Source organism: Silene latifolia, chromosome 6, assembly GCF_048544455.1.
Source record: "Silene latifolia isolate original U9 population chromosome 6, ASM4854445v1, whole genome shotgun sequence".
Classification (NCBI taxonomy): Eukaryota; Viridiplantae; Streptophyta; class Magnoliopsida; order Caryophyllales; family Caryophyllaceae; genus Silene; species Silene latifolia.
The window spans coordinates 95078148-95102672 of NC_133531.1; the positions used below are offsets into that span (position 1 = coordinate 95078148).

Consider the following 24525-nt stretch of genomic DNA (forward strand, 5'->3'; position numbering starts at 1 on the left):
ATATCAAAAACTGTGGAAAATATACGGTTTTAAAACATTCATATTGTAAATACAAAAATCCATATCGTCATATAGATATCTGTATAGCTTAAACCGTATATCTTATCGTATGCGTATAATAAAACCGCATCGTTTAATTTTACCCACCCTTGTAAGCCCTAAGTCGCCCAAAGTATAAATTTGAAAACCTTGACACCAAAATTGAAATATTTATGAGTCAATTAACAATTACTCCCTTTTACATACCAATTTTCTAAAACAACTCTCTTTTATAATTTTCTTTTTTTTAAATTACCCCCCTTAAGATACACTTTTATCAAAAATTGTTTCAAAACTCCAACTTAGGCGACTTATTCAGTTTGTTTTTGAACTTATTATCCATTGTTATACCTTTCAAGTATAAATTGGCTAATCCACAAACGTAATAAGTTGAAAAATAGACAAATAAATCACCTAAGTTGGAGTTTTGAAGCAATTTTTGTTAAAAATGCTTCCTAAGGGAATAATTTTAAAAAAATTATAAAAGGACGTTATTTTAGAAAACTGGTATGTAAAAGGGAGTAATTGTTAATTGACTTAATATTTTATGGGACGTGCTTTTTCACATACGAATTTTACTCTTTCACATACGATTTTTACAATATTACCCTTGTCATTTTTTCTCCCTTCTCTCTCAAAACCTAATAAATCCACCTACCAACAAGTCAACCACCACCCACACAACAGTCACTACCCTAGCAAGCACAACCACTCTCTCACACTAGCAAGCACAGCCACTCTCTCACCCTCCCACTACACCACCACGCTACGACCCACCACCACACACCACTCTCTCGATACTCCGATCACCACTGCGTGTGGCCTACTACTCTTCACCATCAGTCGACCTAACCACCGCCCTACCCCTAATCCTTGTGCTGAACAAAATCACCATTAATGACAGGTTGTTTGGCAAAGTCAATTTACAAGTTGTATTGCCCGAATCTTGAAAACCTGTGAATATGCCGAGCGTATCGACGTCGGTGCTCCACTCTACCTCACCGTCGTCCATAAATCCTCTTATCTTCACCACCATCACCCCCTAATTGATTCAGTCACATAAATATATAGAACCCAAATTTGAAAAACAAAAATAGCAAATTAATTCAATCTAAAACAACATTTTGTGTAATTTGATTAACAAAATCGAATATTGCCTGTTTTATAGTACTGACTATGATGAATTATTGAATTATTCCGGAAAAAAAATTGATTAGATTTTGAGAAAAAATGGAAAGGGATGATAAATTTCTTCTTGTTTTAGAGGAAGGGTAGTTTATGGAAAATTTATGGCAAAATGTATGTGAAATAGTAAAACTCATATGTGAAAGAGTAATTCCGTATTTTATTGTTATTTAATACAAGCAGTTAATGAACCATTTCTGGAATTGTCATCGACTGATACATGAAATTTATTCCTTAGTGTTGTGACCCCAGAAGCTAGAGTGCATCCTAAGGAAAGTAGAACCAGAATTGCAGCAGTAACAAAAACACCATCCTTGACTAAATAGCACTCCCCATCTAACCACCCTTTTCCAAAGACCTGCCTTCTGTTCATGATTGATGCTGTGCTTATTAGCATCACCCATGCCGCAAAACTAATCCTGTAACAACACGGAGAAGTAGCGTCAAAACTTCAATTGTAGTAGTAGTGATAAAATTATGAGAAAGGTATGAATTGTATTAAAATCACATCATATATTTCTCTAATGTAGTTGCCAAAGAAGCTGACTTGGCATCTTAATTTTACATTACAATCTTACGTGGCAGTCAATAAGAAGCTTAAATGCAATGACACCTAACTCTAATAGCAAAATAAAAAAAAAACATAAAAAAAAAGTAGCATGGAATATATGATGTGCACGGAATATTCCATATATTATCCCCAATTTCCATCCCCATTTATACGTAATATATTTTATATTATACATAAAAAGTTTTCTAATTGACTAGGATTTGTAAAATGTTCCTATATGAGTGGGATTTAATTACAAAAATAGTTACACGTTATCTTTTCCAGATTTTTCCATAATTTTAACATTTTTCAATTACCCCCCTAATCTCGAGATTTACATCCTAAATCACGCTCAAGTTAACAGAATAAAAAAACCTACTCCGTATAAATTAACTATGTCAACCACCGCTGCAATTATTCTCAGTGATCGACATAAACATTCACAAATCTAGAATCCAATTACTATATTTTCAACTATGGTCCTCATTTACACTCATGTCGCCATACATCACTTGAAAGCAAACATGCATATGACGGAGATCAGCGGACGCGTTATGCATTTAAGGGATATAAAGAGCTACAACAACAAGTCGTCGGGGAACCAGTGAAATGGCCCATTATTATCATTCAGTATATTCAAGGTCCAAACGGGAAGGTATTGACCACTGATATCCCTAATCAATTACGTATTAGATTTACTGATCAAAACACTATTGTATATATTTCGATTTCAATATGCTCAATGAAATTTAGGCGAGAAGATATGTTACTCTTGAAATCATTATGATATATGGACACAACCGTTAAGTACTGTACCGTAAAGTTGTTAGAAGTTTTGTGGTATATGGGTCTGCAAGAAAGACAAGTGAAATGGAAGTATATCGTCTCAAAGAAGCATTAAGGTGATTGTCTCTTTTTTTATTCCTTAATGACTTCTGAATACTAATTTCTGAGTTCTAAAAATATAATACGGAGTACCTGACTGACAATTCATAGAAAGAATGTGTATATCTAGGCTGCGAGTATGATGAATTAAACAAATGTACAATGAATAAAGTTTCTACGGAATAGCGTCAACCGCATATTTGAATAAAGTATAAATAAAATAATTTATGACATTATTAAATCAGATATGCTACGAATAAAATTCTCATTATAAAATGAATATCATTATCATCATCATCATCATAAGAAATAGGAGCGTTTAATTACAAGTATACAATATTAAAACTATTAGAGTAGGCCCGTGAATTTCACGGGTTTAAAACTAGTAAATAATAAAGTTACAAGCCTGTGTTTATATACTAATTACATGAGAATAAAACTAACCTAGAGAAATATAATTGTCATTATACAAGAGAAAAGAATAGGAAAGATATCAAATATTATACACTAACTATATACAATAAGATCATAAGAAGATACTAGAATATGCTATGTAATATTCTCAATATGCCCCTGCAAGACGGATGGTCAGAGAGAAAGTCTGATCTTGGAGATTAGAAGAAGACGGTGATGAGTACAACAGTACTAGGCGATGTTTCGAGTCCGAGAATGAAGAGAATGTTGAGGATGGTTAGTTCGGGTTGGTTAAAACCAATTTGGGCAGGAGTGCGAGGACAAGGGCTCGGTGGCCAAAGGAAATGCATAGGTGTGTGATGGTGAATGGTATATGGTGGTTTCTTTGCACTAAGAAGTGGAAGTTGAGTTAACAGACAATAAGGATGAAGAGGGACGAGGGTAAGTATTGAAGAAATAGGAGGATAGGTTGATGATGAGGGAAGTGCTAAAGTTTTGACGTATAGTTGGTTTTTTTTTGGGAAGAAGATAGGGTTTAATAGGATTAGAGGGGATATTTATGCATGAAAGACTAAAAAGTGGACTGTGAGTAAGCAGGAGAATTGTGACGAAGAATTTTTTTTTTTTTTTTTTTTTTTGAAATAAGAGAGTTTCAGAAGTAAGCAATAAAACTTGTATTTGGACAAAGCCAAGGAGTGATATGATCGTAATCATTGTTGTTCTGATAGAGTTATGAAGAACATGGGTTGTCAATATAGATTGACGAAATTTGAGTGTGTGGCCATGAGAGTTGTGGCCGCGTGGGCACAAAGTTTGAAGTGGTGGCCGCGTTGATGACAAAGTTTATAAAGGGGTGGTCATGGGTGACCAAGTTTTTAAGGGGTGGTCGAGTGGTAGACCGGTATGTAAAGGGATGGTTGCGTGGGAAACCATAATTATAAGGAGTGGATGTGGTGGCAAGAGGTGACCAAATTTATGAGGTGTGGCCAAACTGGTGACAAAGTTTTTGAGGGATGGTCAAGCGGTTGACCGAATTTGGAGGGGTGGCCACAAGGGCACAAAGTTTATGAGGGGTGGTCAAGGGGTTGATCGGATTTGGAAGGCCAAAATAGGGTTGATCGTATGATCATGTGAGGATAGTTTGGATAGTTTGATGCAATTCTTGGGGTAGCGGAAGATGGGGTAATTAGAGTGGTGGGAGGTGGTAGCGGAAGAGGATCAACTCTTAAGGCATTAACCGTTATCAAGAGCACGAGTCTCTGATACCGTGATAGAATTATGAGAAATGTATGAATTGTATTAGAATAGCATAAATAATAAAGTTACAAGCCTATGTTTATATACTAATTACATGAGAATTATTGAAATTTGTAACGGTCAGATATTAAAAGTTGTAACGGTCACATTATTCCCATTCAATTGCTTCATTATTATGATGTTAAGTCATTTAGTAAGTCACTAAATGTGATATATTTCCTCCTTATAACTCCCATATTTGAGCATTATAAGTAGAGGTGAATAAGATGTCATGGTATACAACATACACTATACACATACACACATACTTCTCTAGTTGCTAAGTCCACCATCAATATGGGACTTGGGATTTGGGGCGTGGATATATTCCGGGACTCTAGTAGCCGCCGGAGGTACGATATATGGTAGTGGGCAGTTAGCGAACACAACGATCTGATCGCTTCCGCATAAAGGTTAGTCCTTATTTTTCGACAGTGGTATCAGAGCAAATGTGTTTTGCTACCGCTCCTACCAATCTTCTTTTTCCCATTTTAATACGTTCGATTATGATTAGTTCATATGTTAGCAATTTCGTTATAGATATTGATACGTGCATTTTATATAATCTTTTTCGCCTATTTTATGCACGTATTTCTATGCTTTTATCGTGGTTTTATGCTACGAAATGCCCCGAATATGCTACTTTGGGTTATTTTGTCTTATTTGCAGGAATGAACCATAAAGTAGTGAAAACAAGCCATTTATCGTCCGTTTTGCATGCATTTGGAGGAAGAGTGAATTTGGAGCGGATATATTGTTGTCTTGGGATGTGTGAAGCTGTTTCGGGAGTTAAAAGGACAAGTCAAAGTCAAACTAACGAGATTTTGTAGCTGCTGAAGTTAGTTTTCACTCGATCGAGTACTTTATTAATCGATCGAGTGGTTTTAGGTTGAGTAATAAGTCGATCGAGTAGATAATATGGTCGATCGACCAGTTTCATATATGGGTTTAGTCGATCGAGCACTTTGTTTGGTCGATCGAACGGTTTTGGCTCAGGTTTGCTCGATCGAGTGGTTTTATTCCACTCGATCGAGTGGATTCTCTTACGGGCTGGGCTTTTAAGCTTATTTCGCTATTAGGTTAAGTAATAAATCCTATTTTCTTATAAATAGGGAGATTAGGACGTCAGCTAAAGGGGGCTTCTCCTCTCTTATTGTTCCAATACACTGTTACTTTGTTTCTCTTATTTCCGGATCATTAATTCAGTAATTTATTTCTTCCCTTTTATTCTTCCTTGTTCTTTTATTGCTTTTATTGTTTCTCCTTTTAGTTGCCATGTCTTATGTTATTAGATTAGCAATTGCTAGTGTACTACCCCGAGCCATGTGTAGCTAATTTCTTTAATATGTTAGGATTAGGGAAGCCGTGGTAGCAATATGTTAGGATCGACATGATTAGATTAGTTTTGCGACAAGAATTGTATTAAGCAATATAATTGTTGTTAGGTTGAATGAATGCATGCAGGAGACCAATTTAATTAGTTACCCCCGACCTGGATCGAAAGATTGGAAGGGAAGGCTTGCTTAATTACAATAGGTGCCACCTAATTAGGGCGAAAGCTAAGTTAGGGAGACCCTAGGGCGATTAGAGACCGAAACGATATAATCGTAGGTTTAAGGACCGAAAGGTGATGACCTCGCTCTTCTTATCAATAACTTAATCGACTCAGTTGACCCGATAGTGTAGCTGCCACGGTAGACCGACTCCTAGCATATTTCCCTTCTCTTACTGTTAATTTCTCTCACCCTTTTCTCTTGCCTTTAGCTTCTTTAGTCTAGTCAAAACATTTCAAACCCCGGTAGTGACATTAGACGGATAGAATAGACAAGTAGATAGTAAACCGCCTCCCTGTGGAGATCGACCCTACTTACCGCCGACTTATGTTAGTAGTATATAGGTATTTATTTTTGGTACAGAAACGACCGTATCAAATTTTGGCGCCGTTGCCGGGGAGGCAACTATTTATTTACTTGTTTTATTTTGTTTGTTTTTAGCCTCAAGGAATTTATTCCTTGAGGCAGTTCTAATCTTTTCCTTTAGTGCTGTTTTGATAGGCCTTACAGGTACTACCTAGACAGTTCTAGGTGAAAGATTGTCAAAGGGAAGGCTTGAGTACCTTTGACCCATCATCTATGTCCCATTATATGGCACAGCAGGTGATTTGCTGCGGGAGATGTGGTGCTGCTGAGCACAATGCAGCCCTTTGCATGGCAGATAATGACGCGCTCCTCGAGTTCAGGCTTTGGGGACGAGCTAGCCATTCCTCTGTAGTTGTGCCGCCACATCCACCCTATCAATGGCCACTGCAACAAGATCCTCCTTATATACAGAAAGAAGAAGTTGCGGAGCTGAAATCTCTGTTGGAGACACTTGTATCCCAAGTGCAAGAACATGATAGACGCACTTTTGCGCGGTTTGATAAGCTCGAGTCTGGAATTGATCAGTTAGCAGCTGAGTCGGATAGTTGGCAACCAGAAGAGGTATACTTTACCGAGAGCGGTTTTTCCCATGAAGAACTCGTGTTGCCCAATGCTGAGGATGATTTTTATGACTCGGACGACGAATTTCTATCATATTTCACTGCCCTACACGAAGATTTCAGCGCTGTATAGGATGAATCACTCGATCGAGTGACTTATATTAGTCGATCGAGTGAAATTCCAGAAAAATCGTTCGATCTAGCAGATAAAAGCACTCGATCGAGTGAAAATCAGGAAGGAAGTAGTCGATCGAGTAACAATTCTGCTCGATCGACTGAACTGGCCAGCGAGAGCAATATTTCGTCATATGGGTTTGATTTAGACGACACTTTTGATGATGATAACGGTTATGGTGAGTCTCCCCTTTTCAAGGCCGAGCTGGATGCGCTTGAGGCTGAGATTTACGGGACGAACTCCACTGAGGGCGACGAAAGGACAGCTGAGTCGGTATTTGCTCCTAGCACGGATGAGGTATTACATTCTTTTGTCGATGATTCCTTTGAGAGCAACCTACCTGAGGTAATTAGCGATAATTTTATTATTGTTAATATTCAAAGTATGCTACCTCGTTTGACTCGTGCTAATTCTTTTAATGCTATACCCCCTCCCATGTGGACGTATAATTTAACGAATTTTCACCGTACTTGTCATGTCAAAATTGCTAATCTGAATCGGGACCTTAATTTATCATCTATTGCTCCCGCGCTCCTATATTTTGTGGATAAATTTAGGAGCTCTCATAGGAAATTTGTTAAACTTAAATGTTTACATACTTTTATTTCCTATTTCTTTATTCCACTGTGGTGCTACTTACATTTTTGTGTAGCACATGCGCAGATGTACGATCTCATGCTGCGCGCTTTGAGCTGTTTTGATTATGACTAATTAGAGAGCCTCGAAGAAAAAGAAGGTCGAGCTGGGACCTGACTGAAGCTAGCGCTACCCGGGAGGCAACCCGGAGATTTTATTTTGCATTTTTATTTCATTACAGTTGTAATAAATGGTTTTCATACCGTAGACTATCTCAGTATGCTTGTCTTGTTAGTTTGCGGGCTGTTTTTATTTGCGTTTTGCAGGAACACACTGAAGATCCACTCGATCGAGTACTTTTTGTACTCGATCGAGCACTTTTGCTGCTAATTCCTCTCGATCGAACAGTTTTCTACTCGATCGACCACCTGCAAAATAAAGAACTACTCGATCGACCACTATTCCTCTCGATCGAGCAGTTTTTGGATGCCCATTCACGCTTTTGACTTGGATTAGCTTCCTGTGACGGTTTTTCGGACCTTTAGCAACCTCCCATGTTCATGGTCGGTTTGGGGAGGTCCCTTTATTCGCGCATCTTGTGAGTTTTTCCGTATTTACTCTCTTTCTTCTTTAGTTTGCATTTCCTTTCCATGTTTTGGTACAATGGGGGCATTGTACGGTTTGGTTTGGGGAGGTTATGCATCCATATCTGTGTCTGCATCTTGTTTTTATTGCATTTCTGTTATCACGTTTAATTTATGTATGCATTGTTGTTTATTTCGCATTAAAATTCAAAAAATTCCATAAAAATTGAAAAAAATTCCATAAAAATTGAAAAATTGTTAAATTTAAAATTTCATGTTTATTTTTGCATATAGGTTGAGTCGGAACGGTGGATTTCAGTGATGAAATTGCACTATATTTGTCTTTTTACTTAAGCCTTGCATAAACTAATTATCTTTTAGCTTTGTCTCATTGCATAATCTACGAGTTTATGTTAAATTTAGCTGAACGAATAGACTTGACCTGAAATTTTGGCAACCTACTTATAATTTCTAAGATTTAGAGCCTTATAAACTGGTGTCATTTATGACCAGTTTCATGTAGGATTGTGAGTAGTTACTCCTTGCATAGCATGTTCATTAATTTGCACGAATATGAAATTCAATTGTTTTTTGCCTGCATACATTCGGGTTAGTGGTTGGTGTCACATGCAGGGAGGTGCTTACAATTTCCCTTTCTTTCATTTTTACCCATTTAACTCCACATTAGCCAAATTTGCCTGTTGACCCTAAGCTACATTCCAAATTTAGCCCTGCCTTGTCAAGCTAGTTTAGATTGTTCTGCGGTATATTGTCTATTGTATCAAGTTTGGCTTGTATCTATTGATTCGGAGTTGGTAATTTATGAAGAAAAGGAGGATGATGAAAAAAGACGTGAAAAAGAAAAAAAAAAAAAAAAAAAAAGAGACGAAAAATGTGAAAAAGAAGAAACCGGAAAAAATATGAAAAAAGAAAGAAACCGAAAAAAAAAAAAGATTTCGAAAAAAAAGATGTTGTTTGTAGATCGGTTTCTGCTCCTATGTTCTATCTTATATCATTTGAGGAGTTTTTCTAGTTCGGTTTGGTGAGATTTTATGCCAAATGAAGGGCATGTGCTTAATTCTATAATTGAGATGAGAAATGGATGTTGTCATATGGTTCTGTTTAGGTACTAGCTTGATCACCTATACCTCCACATTCCCAGAAATGTTCTGCCTTTTCTTACCCATTGCCTCACTTTACCATATTTTTGTAAGCCCTCGGCTGTCACAGACCTTGTTTGGTTGGAATGTGTGTACGGTAGCTAGAATTGTCTATCATATAAGTTGCATGCATGTTTATGTGGGTCGTAGTCTAGGTGAGCGACTATTTTTCTTTCTCTCTTACATATATATGTTCACCCTTTGCTTCATGAGAGAAGAGTGACCCGTGAGAGTCCACTATTAAAGGTCTTGCAAGGTCGACGGTTCAGCTTTATTGTAAACATCCTACAACTCGTTTGCATTTGACTGTTTAGCTATAAGTGTTAGTTTTCTTGCATTAAATTGGCTCAAGTGGGCATTTGTAGCTAGCTCTGAGTTATCTTTTCCGTTCCATTAGTTGCATTTGGTTTACTCGAGGACGAGTAAAGGTTTGGTTTGGGGAGATTTGATACGTGCATTTTATATAGTCTTTTTAGCCTATTTTATGCACGTATTTCTATGCTTTTATCGTGGTTTTATGCTACGAAATGCCCCGAATATGCTACTTTGGGTTATTTTGTCTTATTTGCAGGAATGAACCATAAAGTAGTGAAAACAAGCCATTTATCGTCCGTTTTGCATGCATTTGGAGGAAGAGTGAATTTGGAGCGGATATATTGCTGTCTTGGGATGCGTGAAGCTGTTTCGGGAGTTAAAAGGACAAGTCAAAGTCAAACTAACGAGATTTTGTAGCTGTTGAAGTTAGTTTTCACTCGATCGAGTACTTTATTAGTCGATCGAGTGGTTTTAGGTTGAGTAATAAGTCGATCGAGTAGATAATATGGTCGATCGACCAGTTTCATATATGGGTTTAGTCAATCGAGCACTTTGTTTGGTTGATCGAACGGTTTTGGCTCAGGTTTGCTCGATCGAGTGGTTTTATTCCACTCGATCGAGTGGATTCTCTTACGGGCTGGGCTTTTAAGCTTATTTCGCTATTAGGTTAAGTAATAAATCCTATTTTCTTATAAATAGGGAGATTAGGACGTCAGTTAAAGGGGGCTTCTCCTCTCTTATTGTTCCAATACACTGTTACTTTGTTTCTCTTATTTCCGGATCATTAATTCAGTAATTTATTTCTTCCCTTTTATTCTTCCTTGTTCTTTTATTGCTTTTATTGTTTCTCCTTTTAGTTGTCATGTCTTATGTTATTAGATTAGCAATTGCTAGTGTACTACCCCGAGCCATGTGTAGCTAATTTCTTTAATATGTTAGGATTAGGGAAGCCGTGGTAGCAATATGTTAGGATCGACATGATTAGATTAGTTTTGCGACAAGAATTGTATTAAGCAATATAATTGTTGTTAGGTTGAATGAATGCATGCAGGAGACCAATTTAATTAGTTACCCCCGACCTGGATCGAAATATTGGAAGGGAAGGCTTGCTTAATTACAATAGGTGCCACCTAATTAGGGCGAAAGCTAAGTTAGGGAGACCCTAGGGCGATTAGAGACCGAAACGGTATAATCGTAGGTTTAAGGACCGAAAGGTGACGACCTCGCTCTTCTTATCAATAACTTAATCGACTCAGTTGACCCGATAGTGTAGCTGCCACGGTAGACCGACTCCTAGCATATTTCCCTTCTCTTACTGTTAATTTCTCTCACCCTTTTCTCTTGCCTTTAGCTTCTTTAGTCTAGTCAAAACATTTCAAACCCCCAGTAGTGACATTAGACAGATAGAATAGACAAGTAGATAGTAAACCGCCTCCCTGTGGAGATCGACCCTACTTACCGCTGACTTATGTTAGTAGTAGATAGGTATTTATTTTTGGTACATAACGACCGTATCAGATATTGTTTGTGTAACCATATGAGAATTTACGCATCTATTAGCAAGTCAAAATGTGTAATACGAGAAATATATGTTAGTTTACTCGTTTTTTGTTTGGTGCACTTCTATACCTCCTAAAACACTTTGTGTGTTTCGTTCGGCCTATGTGGCTAGTCATGTTATCCTTTTTGATGATGAACCTTCACCAGATCTCATAGAAACTGTCAGCCTTGTACTCACCAAAATAATGGCGATATGCGAGACTCGCGGCCTTCTGAAAGTCGAGTTCTCGTGATGAAGCTCGCTCTCAGATCCACATCCATGTGTTGGAAGCACGACCATGTCTTAGTCGGCAAGTGTGTGTCACTCGCCGAAGATGGAGCCTCGGTCTTAATTAAGGCAGAGGCTATAAGCTTATAATGAAAGAAAATCAGCATGAGTGTGATGGCTCTTTACTAGCAGATCTATGTGACGACTATGACGAGGGATCAATACTTAACTACGGTTGATCTAGCTCACTTGCCATCAGTAACTCGTGGCTGGATCACGGGCAATCTCAATTTTTTTTTTCTTTCAAGATCGACACGGTGGTGTAAACAGACCCATCGTGAGGGCTGTGATTGTGAGCCTAGTCGGTTTGTCCGGCCTCGCTTTCGAAGGGTGTGGTGACACCATGAGGATATTGTTTTTTGGAGTTATTAATTGTTAAATGTGTTTCATGAGTTGAAACGGCTGAAGGACATGCAGTGTTTATATTTTATTACAAGCTTGTATGTTATACGTTAAATAGTTATATCTATACGACCCTGCGTTTATAATTAATATCTTAGAGCGATATTTGTTGATAGCTAATCTGTTTAGTTAAATTTCAAGATGATTATGTTTCATACGATATATCGTACTTCTCATCCATCTCATGTGATATTATTGTCCTACGTATATATATTTTTAATCAAACTAATAAGTTCGGCTACAGGAAGATTTTATGAGTACATGAGTTTCTCTCATAAAACTTAATGTGTATCATATGAATTTGTTTTATATTGAATTTATTTTATAGTAATAATGTCTTTGTGATATTATGATGTAGCATTTTGTTTGATTAAAAAATACAATTATATGAATATGTTTCATATATATACAAATAAGTGGGAATCATATAAATGTGTTTTATATGAATAATTTAATTTCTTAGTGTTTTTAAATCATACCATAGTAATTTATGAATATGTTTCATATGTGCTTGGTATTTGGACCATATAAATATGTTTTATGTGGGTAATACATATTTTTTATGATATTAATTACATTATATTCTACTATTTTATGAATATGTTTCATAAATTTATTTTACATGTAAATGGTAAATATCTTAGTGATATTTTATAATTTACGTAAAGTTTCTCCTTGTATGTAAAATTTAGATGTCTTAGTGACATTTGCTTTGAGAAGTTTGGCTAGCAAAATTTATGAGTGTGAGAAATACTAATTTTCGACTCCGTGTTCGATTTGTATATGCTACTCATAATTATGGGGTATATTGTATTTTGCAAGATAGAGTTAAAATTTACGAATCCGTTTCGTTTATTTTATCTTGTGAAAAGTGTGTAATTTTGTATTACATAGAAAATAAATAAATATCTTATTGACATTTGTTGTTCATGAGACTTTATAACTTACATACAAGGCGTATATCTTTGTGATATAATAGTTATCGTAAATTTGTTTTACAAAAAGATTTATCTCTTTGTGTTATATTTGGAAATATAAATTCGTTTTACATCTGACATACATCCCGTTATATCTTAGTGATATATGATAACATGTGAATTTGGGTTTTACATGAGAGATGAGAAAGGATTGAATACATATTAGTTGTGTATCAATAACTCATAAAACTATCATATGTGTTATGATCAAGTTTTTTTATTTTAACAACGTGCAAATTTGTTTTGCATAGTGTTTGTCTAATATCAAATAAAATGATATTATTATACATGCTAATTTGTTTAGTGCTATTTATAAGATGAATGGCTAATTTTTTTTAGCTGTTTATTAAGCGATAATGAATTCGTTTCATTTTCAGGAGTAAATTAATTTTTTTTAAATTTCTCGTTTATAGAGTTTGTGATGATTTTGAGCTTAGCGAAATTTTCGAACGAACAATATAAATGAAGAGATTTTAGGAATTTAATTTCGAATTGTGCCTTAATCCATATACTTGTGTTTGACAACAAGTGTTTTTGGTGATTTGTTCACCATATATAGACATAGTGAAGCGGTTTGAATTTTGATTACTAGAGTGATAAGATTTAGTATCTTATTAATAATCACGATTTGAGAAATTGTGATCACTATTATATGACCGAGGTTAAATATCTTTCTAATGAGTAGGATAATGATAATTGTTTCTCTTTACCAGTATTTGTTCAAATATAGTAAACTTGATGCATGCAAAATTGTGTTATTTTGTATGTAGACCTATCAACTAGTTTTGAGACATATCTTACAGCTTGTGTAGCGTGAGACTAATGTATAAGTCAATTTTGTTTTGACGTAGGGTATAAGATTGTGTGTCTTACCCCGAAGTGTTTGAGGATTGTGACCGATTTTTTTATCTTACGTGAAATGTTTTTTTAACACGCGATTCGCTGACGTAAGAGTTTATTTTTTCCATGGCGATTTGTTTGCCATCCGATTCTGGGATTAGAAAAAAATAGAAAGCTCTTAATGGGTCATAGTCAAGACACTCAATCCTTAGCAAAAGTCTCAATATTTATCGTGACGAGAAAAGAGTGCCTTTTGGCGCTAATATCTTCCGATACGATTGTTAATAGTCTTAGTTTTTTCTTACTATGTGTACAAATATGTTTGTATTGTTTAATATGTCTGAGTTAGTGTCGGCGAGAGAATAATATGGAGATACTATAAATTTGGTTCATGTTAGTTTCGTGCCAAATGACATCCTTCTCCATCAATTCGAGTTATATGTTATTTGTTTCTTGCATCTGCGGCTAGTTCTTGTCCTTTGTGGATTTAGAAACGGAGCGAGAATTTTTTATAACTCGTAGTTGTTTAATCCATTGTTTGTCGATGGATAATTCAAAGAGGCTTTGCGCTACTTTGATTTGTTAATTCTCTATGCACTTGGAGTGTATGGTTATTTTTCAATAATTAGTTATTGGAAATCACAGTTTTTTTAGCCTCATGTTCATTCATAGTTCATTATGGCTATGTGTTTGGCCATAATATGTTCACCGCATTACTTTATTCGTCTGTTTGATTACATTTTTCATATATATGTTATATTGTCTATAAATTTTTATATTTCAATCTATTTTTTATTTTAATTGTGAGTAGTTAAATGTTATGGAGTATCATGAGACCGTTGTTTTTCCTCTTCTTTTGAGATGATTCACTGCAATGGGTTTTGTATCCATTATTTTGTCATTTTATAAAGTGTTTTATATGTTCAACCATTTTATGATAGAGGTGAAAACCAACTTCAAACATAGAGTCAGAACTCTTAGTATATGTGTTGGTTGTGAATAACTCTTTTGTATGTTCAAAGTGTAAATGAGGAAAAATATGTGCGTTGATCTTACAATTCCTAATTGTTATGACAAGAGGTTGTTTTAATTGATGAATTGTACATCACTTGACATGGCAAAGTGACGTCTAACGCTGATCAAGTTTTCCTTCTTATAGATTGGGGAGGATTCCTAAAATATGTTTTAAGGAAATTTCGCTCGCTCCAAATAAGTTTTGGATAGTAGATTGGTCATTCATGTCTTAACATTTGTCAAAGTTTGTGTTTAAGTGACCCACAATATTTATTCACTTGTATGTGTTTCTAAGTGTTGGTGAAGCCTAGTAGACATTTGTGTTGTATTCATTACAATGCAAAACTATCTCTTGGTGAGTGGGAGAATTTTAGTGAACCCATTGAGGCACCAATGATAGTTTAACTTCTCTTCATGTTTGGGTAGTGGAAGTAGTTCCATGATCCAAGGTAATGATTAGAGTTTGTCTACTAATGAGTAAATATTAACTTATATATCAAGTTATAAAGATTAAAATAAGGTCGATCTTTATGGCGTTTTGCTAATTATGGGGGATAGTGGGAGTTGTTCCATCTATTCATTCATTTTTGTACCATTTTAGTAAGTGGGAGTTATTACTTTTAGTAAGTGAGAGTTTTCGCCAAGTAATAGAGAATAGATTGTTATTATGAGAGTAGATAGACATTGTGACAATGTGTTTTTATGGCAGTTAGGTTTAAGACTATTATGAGATATGTTCTCAAATGTTGGGATTTGTTCCCATTTCTTCTAAGCTTTGATTATCTATTTGGATTTTGTTTTCAAATGGATGTAAAGACTATTTTCTCGTATCAAGTTGCTCGAGAAAAACCTATATGCATAGATTGTTCAGTTGAGTTTGTCTCAAATGATTAAGATGATAAATCTTTGTATACTGAAAGCTTATTCATATGTTGAATGATCTATATTTATTTCTAATTTCATAAATCATTTGTGTGATGATTTAATTGGAATGGTAAAATATTTTTTCTTATGTCAAAATTATATAGGAGAATAAGTTTCTCTTTGTTAATGGATGACATATGTTAATGGATGACATATTTGTATTTAGAAGAAAAATAAAGTTTTTATGTCTAAACCTTTGCTCAAAAGTAAGAAACGATTAAGTATTGTTTCTTATTCTGTTGTAGTTGGCATTTTGATGTGTACCTTGATTAGTACATGGTTGACCGTCAATTTGTGATTGATAAATATTTGTTACCTAATCAATCCTCTACACGTATAATGATATGTAATCAAATGATTTTCACTTTTACCTTTGTGGTAAGAGTAAATTAGTTCTTGGGTGGGACTAAGAGTTGTCATCAAGTAAGATTAACTAACAAGATGGTTGGCGCATTATTTTATAAGATGTGTTAGTAAGTCGGCCATTAGGAGTGACATATGATTCCCTACTTTGTCACTGTGTGATCCTATGGACTGTGTTGTCCAACTTTGTTCGATGCCCTTTGACTTGGAGCTATGATATGAAGTTAATTTTTGATGTTGCTACTTTAATATGAATTCTAAGGATCTAAAATACTAAGGTTCAATGGATCATGTTAGGAAAGCAGTTAAGTTGAGACGGATTATTATTAATGTCTAAGGAATGATCAATTCAACTTCACCATAATTTCCTGGCCAGGGGTTATATTGTGTATATAACTAATATGATTATGTAGCATATGGGGACTGTGTATGCTAACAGTGATGTTTGAATGATTTGGAGTATTGATAATGTGAAAGTGTTATGTTAGTTTTGATGGTAACTTAATATAACATTACTTTGTTACGTTTTGGTCGCACACCTCATTTTCTATATGAAGCATAAGAGATTGTTTTGTAGTATTCTGTTGTGAAAAACTTGGTTGTGTATCCAAGTAAGTGTGTTTTCTCTATCTTTATGTCGAGTAAAACAATTATCTTGACTTTGTGGTCAAGAGGTGTGGTCACTTGATTTAGTGGCCAAGTAGGAGTATTGAATCGGTTGTGTGACCGAGTGGGAGTATTGAAATTGGTAACGGTTGGATATTAAAAGTTGTAACGGCCACATTATTCCCATTCAATTGCTTCATTATTATGATGTTAAGTCATTTAGTAAGTCACTAAATGTGATATATTTCCTCCTTATAACTCCCATATTTGAGCATTATAAGTAGAGGTGAATAAGATGTCATGGTATACAACATATATTATACACATACAAACATACTTCTCTAGTTGCTAAGTCCACCATCAATATGGGACTTGGGATTTGGGGTGTGGATATATTTCGGGACTCTAGTAGCCGCCAGAGGTACGATATATGGTAGTGGGCAGTTAACGAACACAACGATCTGATCGCTTCCACATAAAGGTTAGTCCTTATTTTCCTACAAGAATAAAACTGACCTAGAGAAATATACTTGCCATTATACAAGACAAAAGAGTAGGAAAGATATCAAATATTATACACTAACTATATACAATAAGATCATAAGAAGATACTAGAATATGCTATGTAATATTCTAAAAAAGTAGTAGTAGTAGTAGTAGTAGTAGTAGTAGCAGTAGTAGCAGCGTAGTACTAAAAACCTATTGATTGATATATGTTTAGAAATTTTGTTTCCCTATATCCGCACAATATATATATGTGAAAATTGTGGGTTACCACCTAGCATTTTCCGTATTTTACAAATTACCACCTTGTATTCCATTTATTACTAATTACCACCTACCTTATAGTGTATATATCCCAACTCACACCGTATTTCAATACCGATCATGTTTTTACTTATTTTCCGAGTCGATTACCAATTAAACTTACGAATTACTGCAAAAGTGGTAATTAAGCCCCTTAACTCTGTTCAATTGTGAAATTAGGCCTCATAAGTTTTATTTGGAGCAAGCAAGCCCCTTAAGTTTCACCAAAAGTGAAATTCAACCTCATTTTTTAAATTTTCACAAGAATTTTAATTAAAAACATTCTATATTATTATTAAACAATTTATTAAATAACTAAAAATTACTAATTGCAACTTTACGAATTTCTACATAATTTATTAATCATTGAAGAACACTTTTACATACATATTTAGTAAATTGTTTATAATTTATATAATATTCATACATATATAATAAATTGTCGATATACTAAAAAAATTCAAAATAAAACAATTCTCAATATTTAATATAAATATAAAAGTTGTAAAATTATAAAACAAAATATTTTATATTTGATAAATTGTATCAAATGTGATTTTAATATAAGAATTTGGTGAAAATTATAAAAATGGGGTTGAATTTCACTTTTGGTGAAACTTAAGAGGTTTGATTGCTTCAAATAAAACTTATGGGGCCTAATTTCACAATTGAACAAAGTTAAGGGGCATAATTACCACTTTCGCGACCTTAACTAAACCCCCCAATGCACTCCATAAACCCCATTTACATATTTCAACTTTTTCAATTCAAATTAGTGAAATTCATTGCCTCTCTCCTTCCTGTCTTCATCTTCTTCCCCACGGCAGCTAACTTTTCCTACTTGTTCATCATCTTCCCAACTAAGGTAATTTCTGGGTTTAATTTAGGGGTTAGTATTAGTTTAATTTTCTGGGTTAATTTTGGGTTTGATTCTTTGATTGTACACGATAATTTGTTTGTAAAAGTCCTAATTTGTTCGAAATTTATGGCAAAAACAGTGTTTATTGACGAAATTAAGTCCAAAGGTGACGCCTTTAGTTGTAGCCAAGTCCAAATTTTTGGGTTATTGTGAAGATTAATATTTCTTTTTTGTTTTTCTCCACCATATAGCGCTAATGTCAGCAAATGGAGGTCAGCTTACTCCTTTAAATGTTGGCAAGTGTAAGTGTGGCTTTCCTATTTATCAACAAGCTCAAATCTGATCAGATTAAAATGAACATGGACTAGGTAGAGATTGATAATCTGATGACCTTCATCAACACGGAGAAGAAGGCATTAGCTGAAATAAGGCACACGAAAGATACACCAATAAAGGTTCAACAAAGAAGAAGATGTATCTGAAATTGCTTGTTGATTTCTAGTGATGATCAATTTAGGGTTGACTAAATTTGGTGATGGTGTCAATTTAGGGGTTCATTAGTTCACGTTTGAGTAGTAATGAACCAATGATGAGTGATGTTCTTTAATTTTTGATTCTTTGATCAGTACGTTGGTACTCCGCACTATAAGGGAATGAATGGGTTTACATCTAAAAAGTGTTTTAATTCAACACATGAATAACGTACTCCGCACTATAAGGGAATGAATGGGTTTACATCTAAAAAGTGTTTTAATTCAACACATGAATAATTAGCCAGGGTAGTTGAGGTAATTTGTAAGTTTAGTTTGTAATCCACTAAGAAAATAAGTAAAAACATGATCGGTATTGAAATAATGTGTGAGTTGGGATTATACATTACTAGGTTGTATCCCGCGCGAAGCGCGGCCTGTTTTAAAATTTTATTATTATAATTGAAGAAAAATAATATAATTCATATATGACCTTTAATATTGTTACTTATAAATAAAATAAATTAATTTTGTTAGGTTTAACTTCAATGTTTTAAAATAAAAATACATACACTTTTAATTAAAACTAATAAGTGATAATTAATTATGCATGATCAACATTTTATAAATAAATTTGTGACTGATCAAATATCATATTAATTAAAATAAAATTTATTCGAATAATGCAACAATCAACATTAAATTCTCAAATTATATCATTTCACGATAGGTTAAGTTCCAAATCAATTAATATTTGTTTAAAATGATGTGAATATAATTTTATGTAATTTTTGATTTTTTATGTATAACGTATGATATTTTTATGTATCAAACATATATGGTCCAAACTCAACTTATTCAAATGTTTTGATTGTGTTTTGCATCTGCTATGTGTCAAACATATCTATAAGAAATTTGCACTTTTTGGTGTTTTAAACAACTATATATAACGATGTTTAAGAGTTTTCTGTAATAAAATAGGTTGAACTTTTCTCAAATATTATTTTTTGAGGTTTAACTTCAAAGTATTTAAAAGATAACATATAAAATATTTAACTAAAAGTAATGTAGTTAGTCATAATCAATATTTTATACTTGACGTATATACATATTTAATTGGAAATATTAAATAAAAATGTAACGTATTTTCTACTTTTTTATGTCTTTTATAATACTATATTAATTGGTAATCATTAACTTTGTTTTTTATTATTCAAATGCACTCGCGATCACTGTGTACATACATACTTGTACACATACTCGTTTTCACACTATTTAAAACTATCAAAATCTCATATGTATTTAAATTTCTCGCAATATTACTTTTTTTCATTCACACACTATAAAGGCTTATTCGCGAAAGTTTTAATTAAGCCCCTTAACTTTGTTTAATTGTGAAATTAGGCCCCATAAGTTTCATTTGAAGCAATTATGCCCCTTAAGTTTCACCAAAAGTGAAATTCAACCCCATTTTCTAAATTTTCACCAAATTTTTATATTAAAATTATTTTATATTAGTATTAAACAACTTATTAAATACTAAAAATAACTAATTAAAACTTTACGAATTTCTACATAATTTATTAATCATAGAAGAACGCTTTTACATACATATTTAGTAAATTGTTTATAATTTATATAGTATTCACACATATATAATAAATTGTCTATATACTATAAAATTCAAAAAAAAAAACTCAGTATTTAATATAAATATGAAAGTTCTAAAATTATAAAACAAAATATTTTATATTTGATAAATAGTACTCCCTCCTTGTCACTATAATGTTCCCTCTTTCCCGAAACGGATTATTGAACTAATGTTCCCCTTTTTATTTTTAGTAACTTTTACTCTTATTTTATTCATTCATCTCTCCTATCACCAAACCCCACACAACTCTTTTACTCCTATTTTATTACTTTCCTTTATGTTTTGCCCCACAATTCTTTATTTAACTACTAATAATTCATCCATCTTTCCTATCACCAACCTCACACAACTCTTTTACTCCTATTTTAATATTTTTCCTTAAGTATTGTGCTCATATCAAATGGGAACAATATAGTGACTGGGAGGGAGTATTAAAAGTGATTTTAATATAAGAATTTGGTAAAAAATTTAAAGATGAGGTTGAATTTCACTTTTTGTGAAACTTAAGGGGCTTGATTGCTGCAAATAAAACTTATGAGGCCTAATTTCACAAACAAAGTTACGGTGCTTAGTTACCACTATCGCAAAAACCTATCTCTTGTAATTTTCTGTACGTTTTGTTTTTAACAAATACAATAACTCTTCCAAATATGTTTTTCTTAATGGATGTCTAAGTTTTATCACTTTCTCAAAATATTTTTTTACGTAAATTTAAATCATTGTGAGACACTCCCTCTAATCATCTCTGCATATAAAAATATTTCAATAAATATAATGAAAATTATATTCAATTAAAAGCATTTTTCGCAATGAACGTAATTATTTACATTTTAAATTTTTTATGAAGATAATTTTTTAATAAATTTAAAATCAAATCATCATAATTGTTATCTGTAATTTTATAATACATTTATTAAACTCTAATTAATACTTTGCTGAGATTTATGTGTCATTTATTATGTTTATATTTAATGTTCAGCTGTAATTAATACGTGTATTAAATGCTGTGTTGACACGTGTCGCATCCACAGCGCTTCAACCCAGTTTTATATATATATATAAGATAAGGTAGGTGGTAATTACTAATTAGTAATAAATGAAATATAAGGTGGTAATTTGTAAAATACGGAAAATACTAGGTGGTAACTTACAATTTTCACTATATTTATTGTCATCTACTTTTTGTTTGAGACACCCCTGGTGCGACGACTAACTATGTAAATCAGCGTCTGAAGTAGTTGAGTAGTTCAGATTTCAACTTTACAAGTCATGTAGGTTAAGAAAACTCTAACGTGGTGGTTGTTGTATGTTAAGTAAACCATTCTCATATATGCATTGGAGGGGAACTGAACGTGGCTTGTTGCTAATTCCAACTATACTAATTTGGAATTACGAGTATCTAAAATACAAACAAGATATAAAGAGAAGAGATAACGAAGCATCATAATAACTAGAACTATAGAAGTAGGTCCAAAGTTTCCATCCTAACTAATTTTCTAGGCCTACATACCTGGACATAAGTATAACCCATTTTCAACTAATCACTATATCAACCGACTTAAATAAAAGATTAATGTATGCAATCTTATCTCATTAAGCATTGTGAGTATGTAAATGAATAGTTAATTTGCTGATATGTCACTAATTTCCATTATTTCTCACTATCCATGTATATAATCAATTAGGATCCTCACCATTTCCTTAAAGAAATGGCGCTTTCATTTCTTCTCAACCAATCAAGATTTTATCTAACGGTTTATACCGAAAAATAAAGGAAAAAAACATTAGAATAAGAAGTGTTGTATTATACTCAGTGGCGGAGCCAGGATTTGAACTTAGGGGGCGAAAAATTTTAGGGGGGGGCGAACGACTAATTTCATAAGGCACCCCGAAAAAATTTCGAAAAATTTAACTAAAAACTTCGAAAATTTATCCGCAAAAGGCGACATTCTTGCAATTACCCTTTCCTCCACCACTGATTATACTGTATTATCTTGTGAGAGGAAATGGGCCCTCTATCTCGGTTAGGAATTAGAGCTTACAATGAAGATTTTATCTCAACGATCAAGATTCTATCTAACGGACATAAACGTTATATTAAGATGAGGAATTAGTCAATTAGAGCTTACCACGAAACAGCAAAAAGTAGGGTGGCAGTAGTAGGCCATTTTGTCCGACAAAATGAATTTTTTTCCCTCGAATCCGGGCAACATCTCACGAAAATGATCAAGTTCCCAATAATCTGAGCAATCGAACTACATATCAAAGCCGCAATTCCGAACCCAAATGCTTTATTTCCTGGCAATTCACACAATTTCCCATCCAACCTCACATTCTCTATCTATCAAAAGCAACATAATCAAACAAATGGCATTATTATAGAATAATATAGACCACAAGTTGAAATAATCAGTTAAATTAGCTAACATCTACACAAAATTGCGTACCTTAGACTTGTTAAATTCCGCAAGAATGCAAAACACAAATGATGGGACAGCCAAAGCAAATACAAGAGAAATGATTAATGGGTATGTGTAATTTTGATTTGATTTTTCCATAAATACCCTGTTTTTTTTATTTATTAAATGGATGAATAAAACATGAGCGAAAACAGGGGAATATTGGAATAGGAAGGCATGCTAGTTTTTATTAAGGTTGGTGAATGGAAATTGATGTAGTTGTTGAAAGAGAAGAGAGAGTTTCTTTGAAGCAAGATTATTTGTATTTTGTAATTGCTTGCTTGCTTTGCAATGAAATGAAACTATTCTGAGAGTTGTTTTGTTTGGAGTCCTGGAGGGTTTTGGAATATTTGTAATTTCATGCATTTTTTTTATCACAAATTCTTATTTAAGACGGGAATTTGACCCGTTTTAAGCAGGGGCGGATCTAGGGGCCATGAAAGTTCAAGAATATATATTTGTATGTGCAGATAATTATTAGACAATTGTTGTAACACAGTTGGTAGAATACTTGAACTTATAGTGGGAAGTCCAGGGATCAACTCTCCCAACAAAGTGTATTTTTGGGGCTCATCTAAGTAAACAGTAAGGATCATCTGTCCCATTTGGTATCTCACTCTTAAGTAAAATGTGTTTTATCTTAAATGACACATCCAAGTGTTCAATGTTTAATATCCAAGTAAATTAGGTTTTGTAAAAGAGTAAATAATTAAGAATTTTTTGTGATGTATAAAGAACATTTAGCATATTACTTTTTTATATTTTATAGAAAAAATAAATTATAATATGTATAAAGTGCCTTATACGAAATAAAATGGAAGACAATTTGTTAAAAAATAATTTTGTGCCCCCTTGTACAAAAATCTTGGATCCGCCCCTGGTTTAAGCTTAAGACGGATTGTACTATTTTAAACGAGACTAGCTGTTTTTCTATTATTTGGTCTATATCAGTTATCATTGAGAATAGTTGAATTTAGGACACTATAGAAAAGGATAGAGGTGTGTGAAAGGTGGAGCCTGGGAAGGGAAGACTCGAGGAAGTTAAGTTGTGCAACTCATTTGGGAATATTAAGATTTTTGACAATTCGGCTGTACCAGGGAAGGTAATAATTAACGCATGAGTAGACCATTATCGTAACGTATACTTTTTTGATTTGTTTTGAAAACTTGGTTTCAACTGTCTTAAAAATTAGATAGGTTGGAATTCACAAGTTATTGTGTAAACTGAAACATACGAATACGATACGCTGAACGGACAAGATAAGTAACTCATAGTAATTGTTAAATCTACCAAACCGATGCAACTATTAACAACCGTATTTCTTTCACTTAATAGGACTTAAACCTGATCAAGATAACCCATACAACCATAATTGGATATCGATTATCAACCAATACAATAAAAAAAAAAAAATTCTTGGGTACACCGAGTGTACCACGTCATCGTACACCCTAGCCAATAAGATCATTAGAACTACCCAAACTCTCCATAAATAATGAAGCGAAATCTATGTGAAATATAATTAAAGGTTTATCATTGATTAGGGTGTACGATAATCTTGTACACCCGGTGTACCCGAGAATTTTTCAAAAAAAAACATGATAACAAATTGGTTTAATATTTTACAATTTGTGACGTTAAACTTCATTTTTATAAAAGAAAAAAA

The 24525-nt window shown here is 33.6% G+C and overlaps 1 protein-coding gene across 1 annotated transcript; it reads right to left on the reverse strand.

Annotated features, from left to right (window-relative positions):
* Window positions 1-1343: 1343 nt before the first annotated feature.
* LOC141658864 (protein MODIFYING WALL LIGNIN-1-like) lies at window positions 1344-23512 on the reverse strand. Its single transcript, XM_074465632.1, has 3 exons — window positions 22847-23512; window positions 22529-22740; window positions 1344-1643 (listed from the first exon to the last, which is right to left on the reverse strand). Exons 1-3 carry the CDS (start codon window positions 22955-22957, stop codon window positions 1391-1393), a joined length of 576 nt encoding a protein of 191 aa, XP_074321733.1. The 5' UTR covers window positions 22958-23512; the 3' UTR covers window positions 1344-1390.
* Between the last annotated feature and the right edge of the window lie 1013 nt (window positions 23513-24525).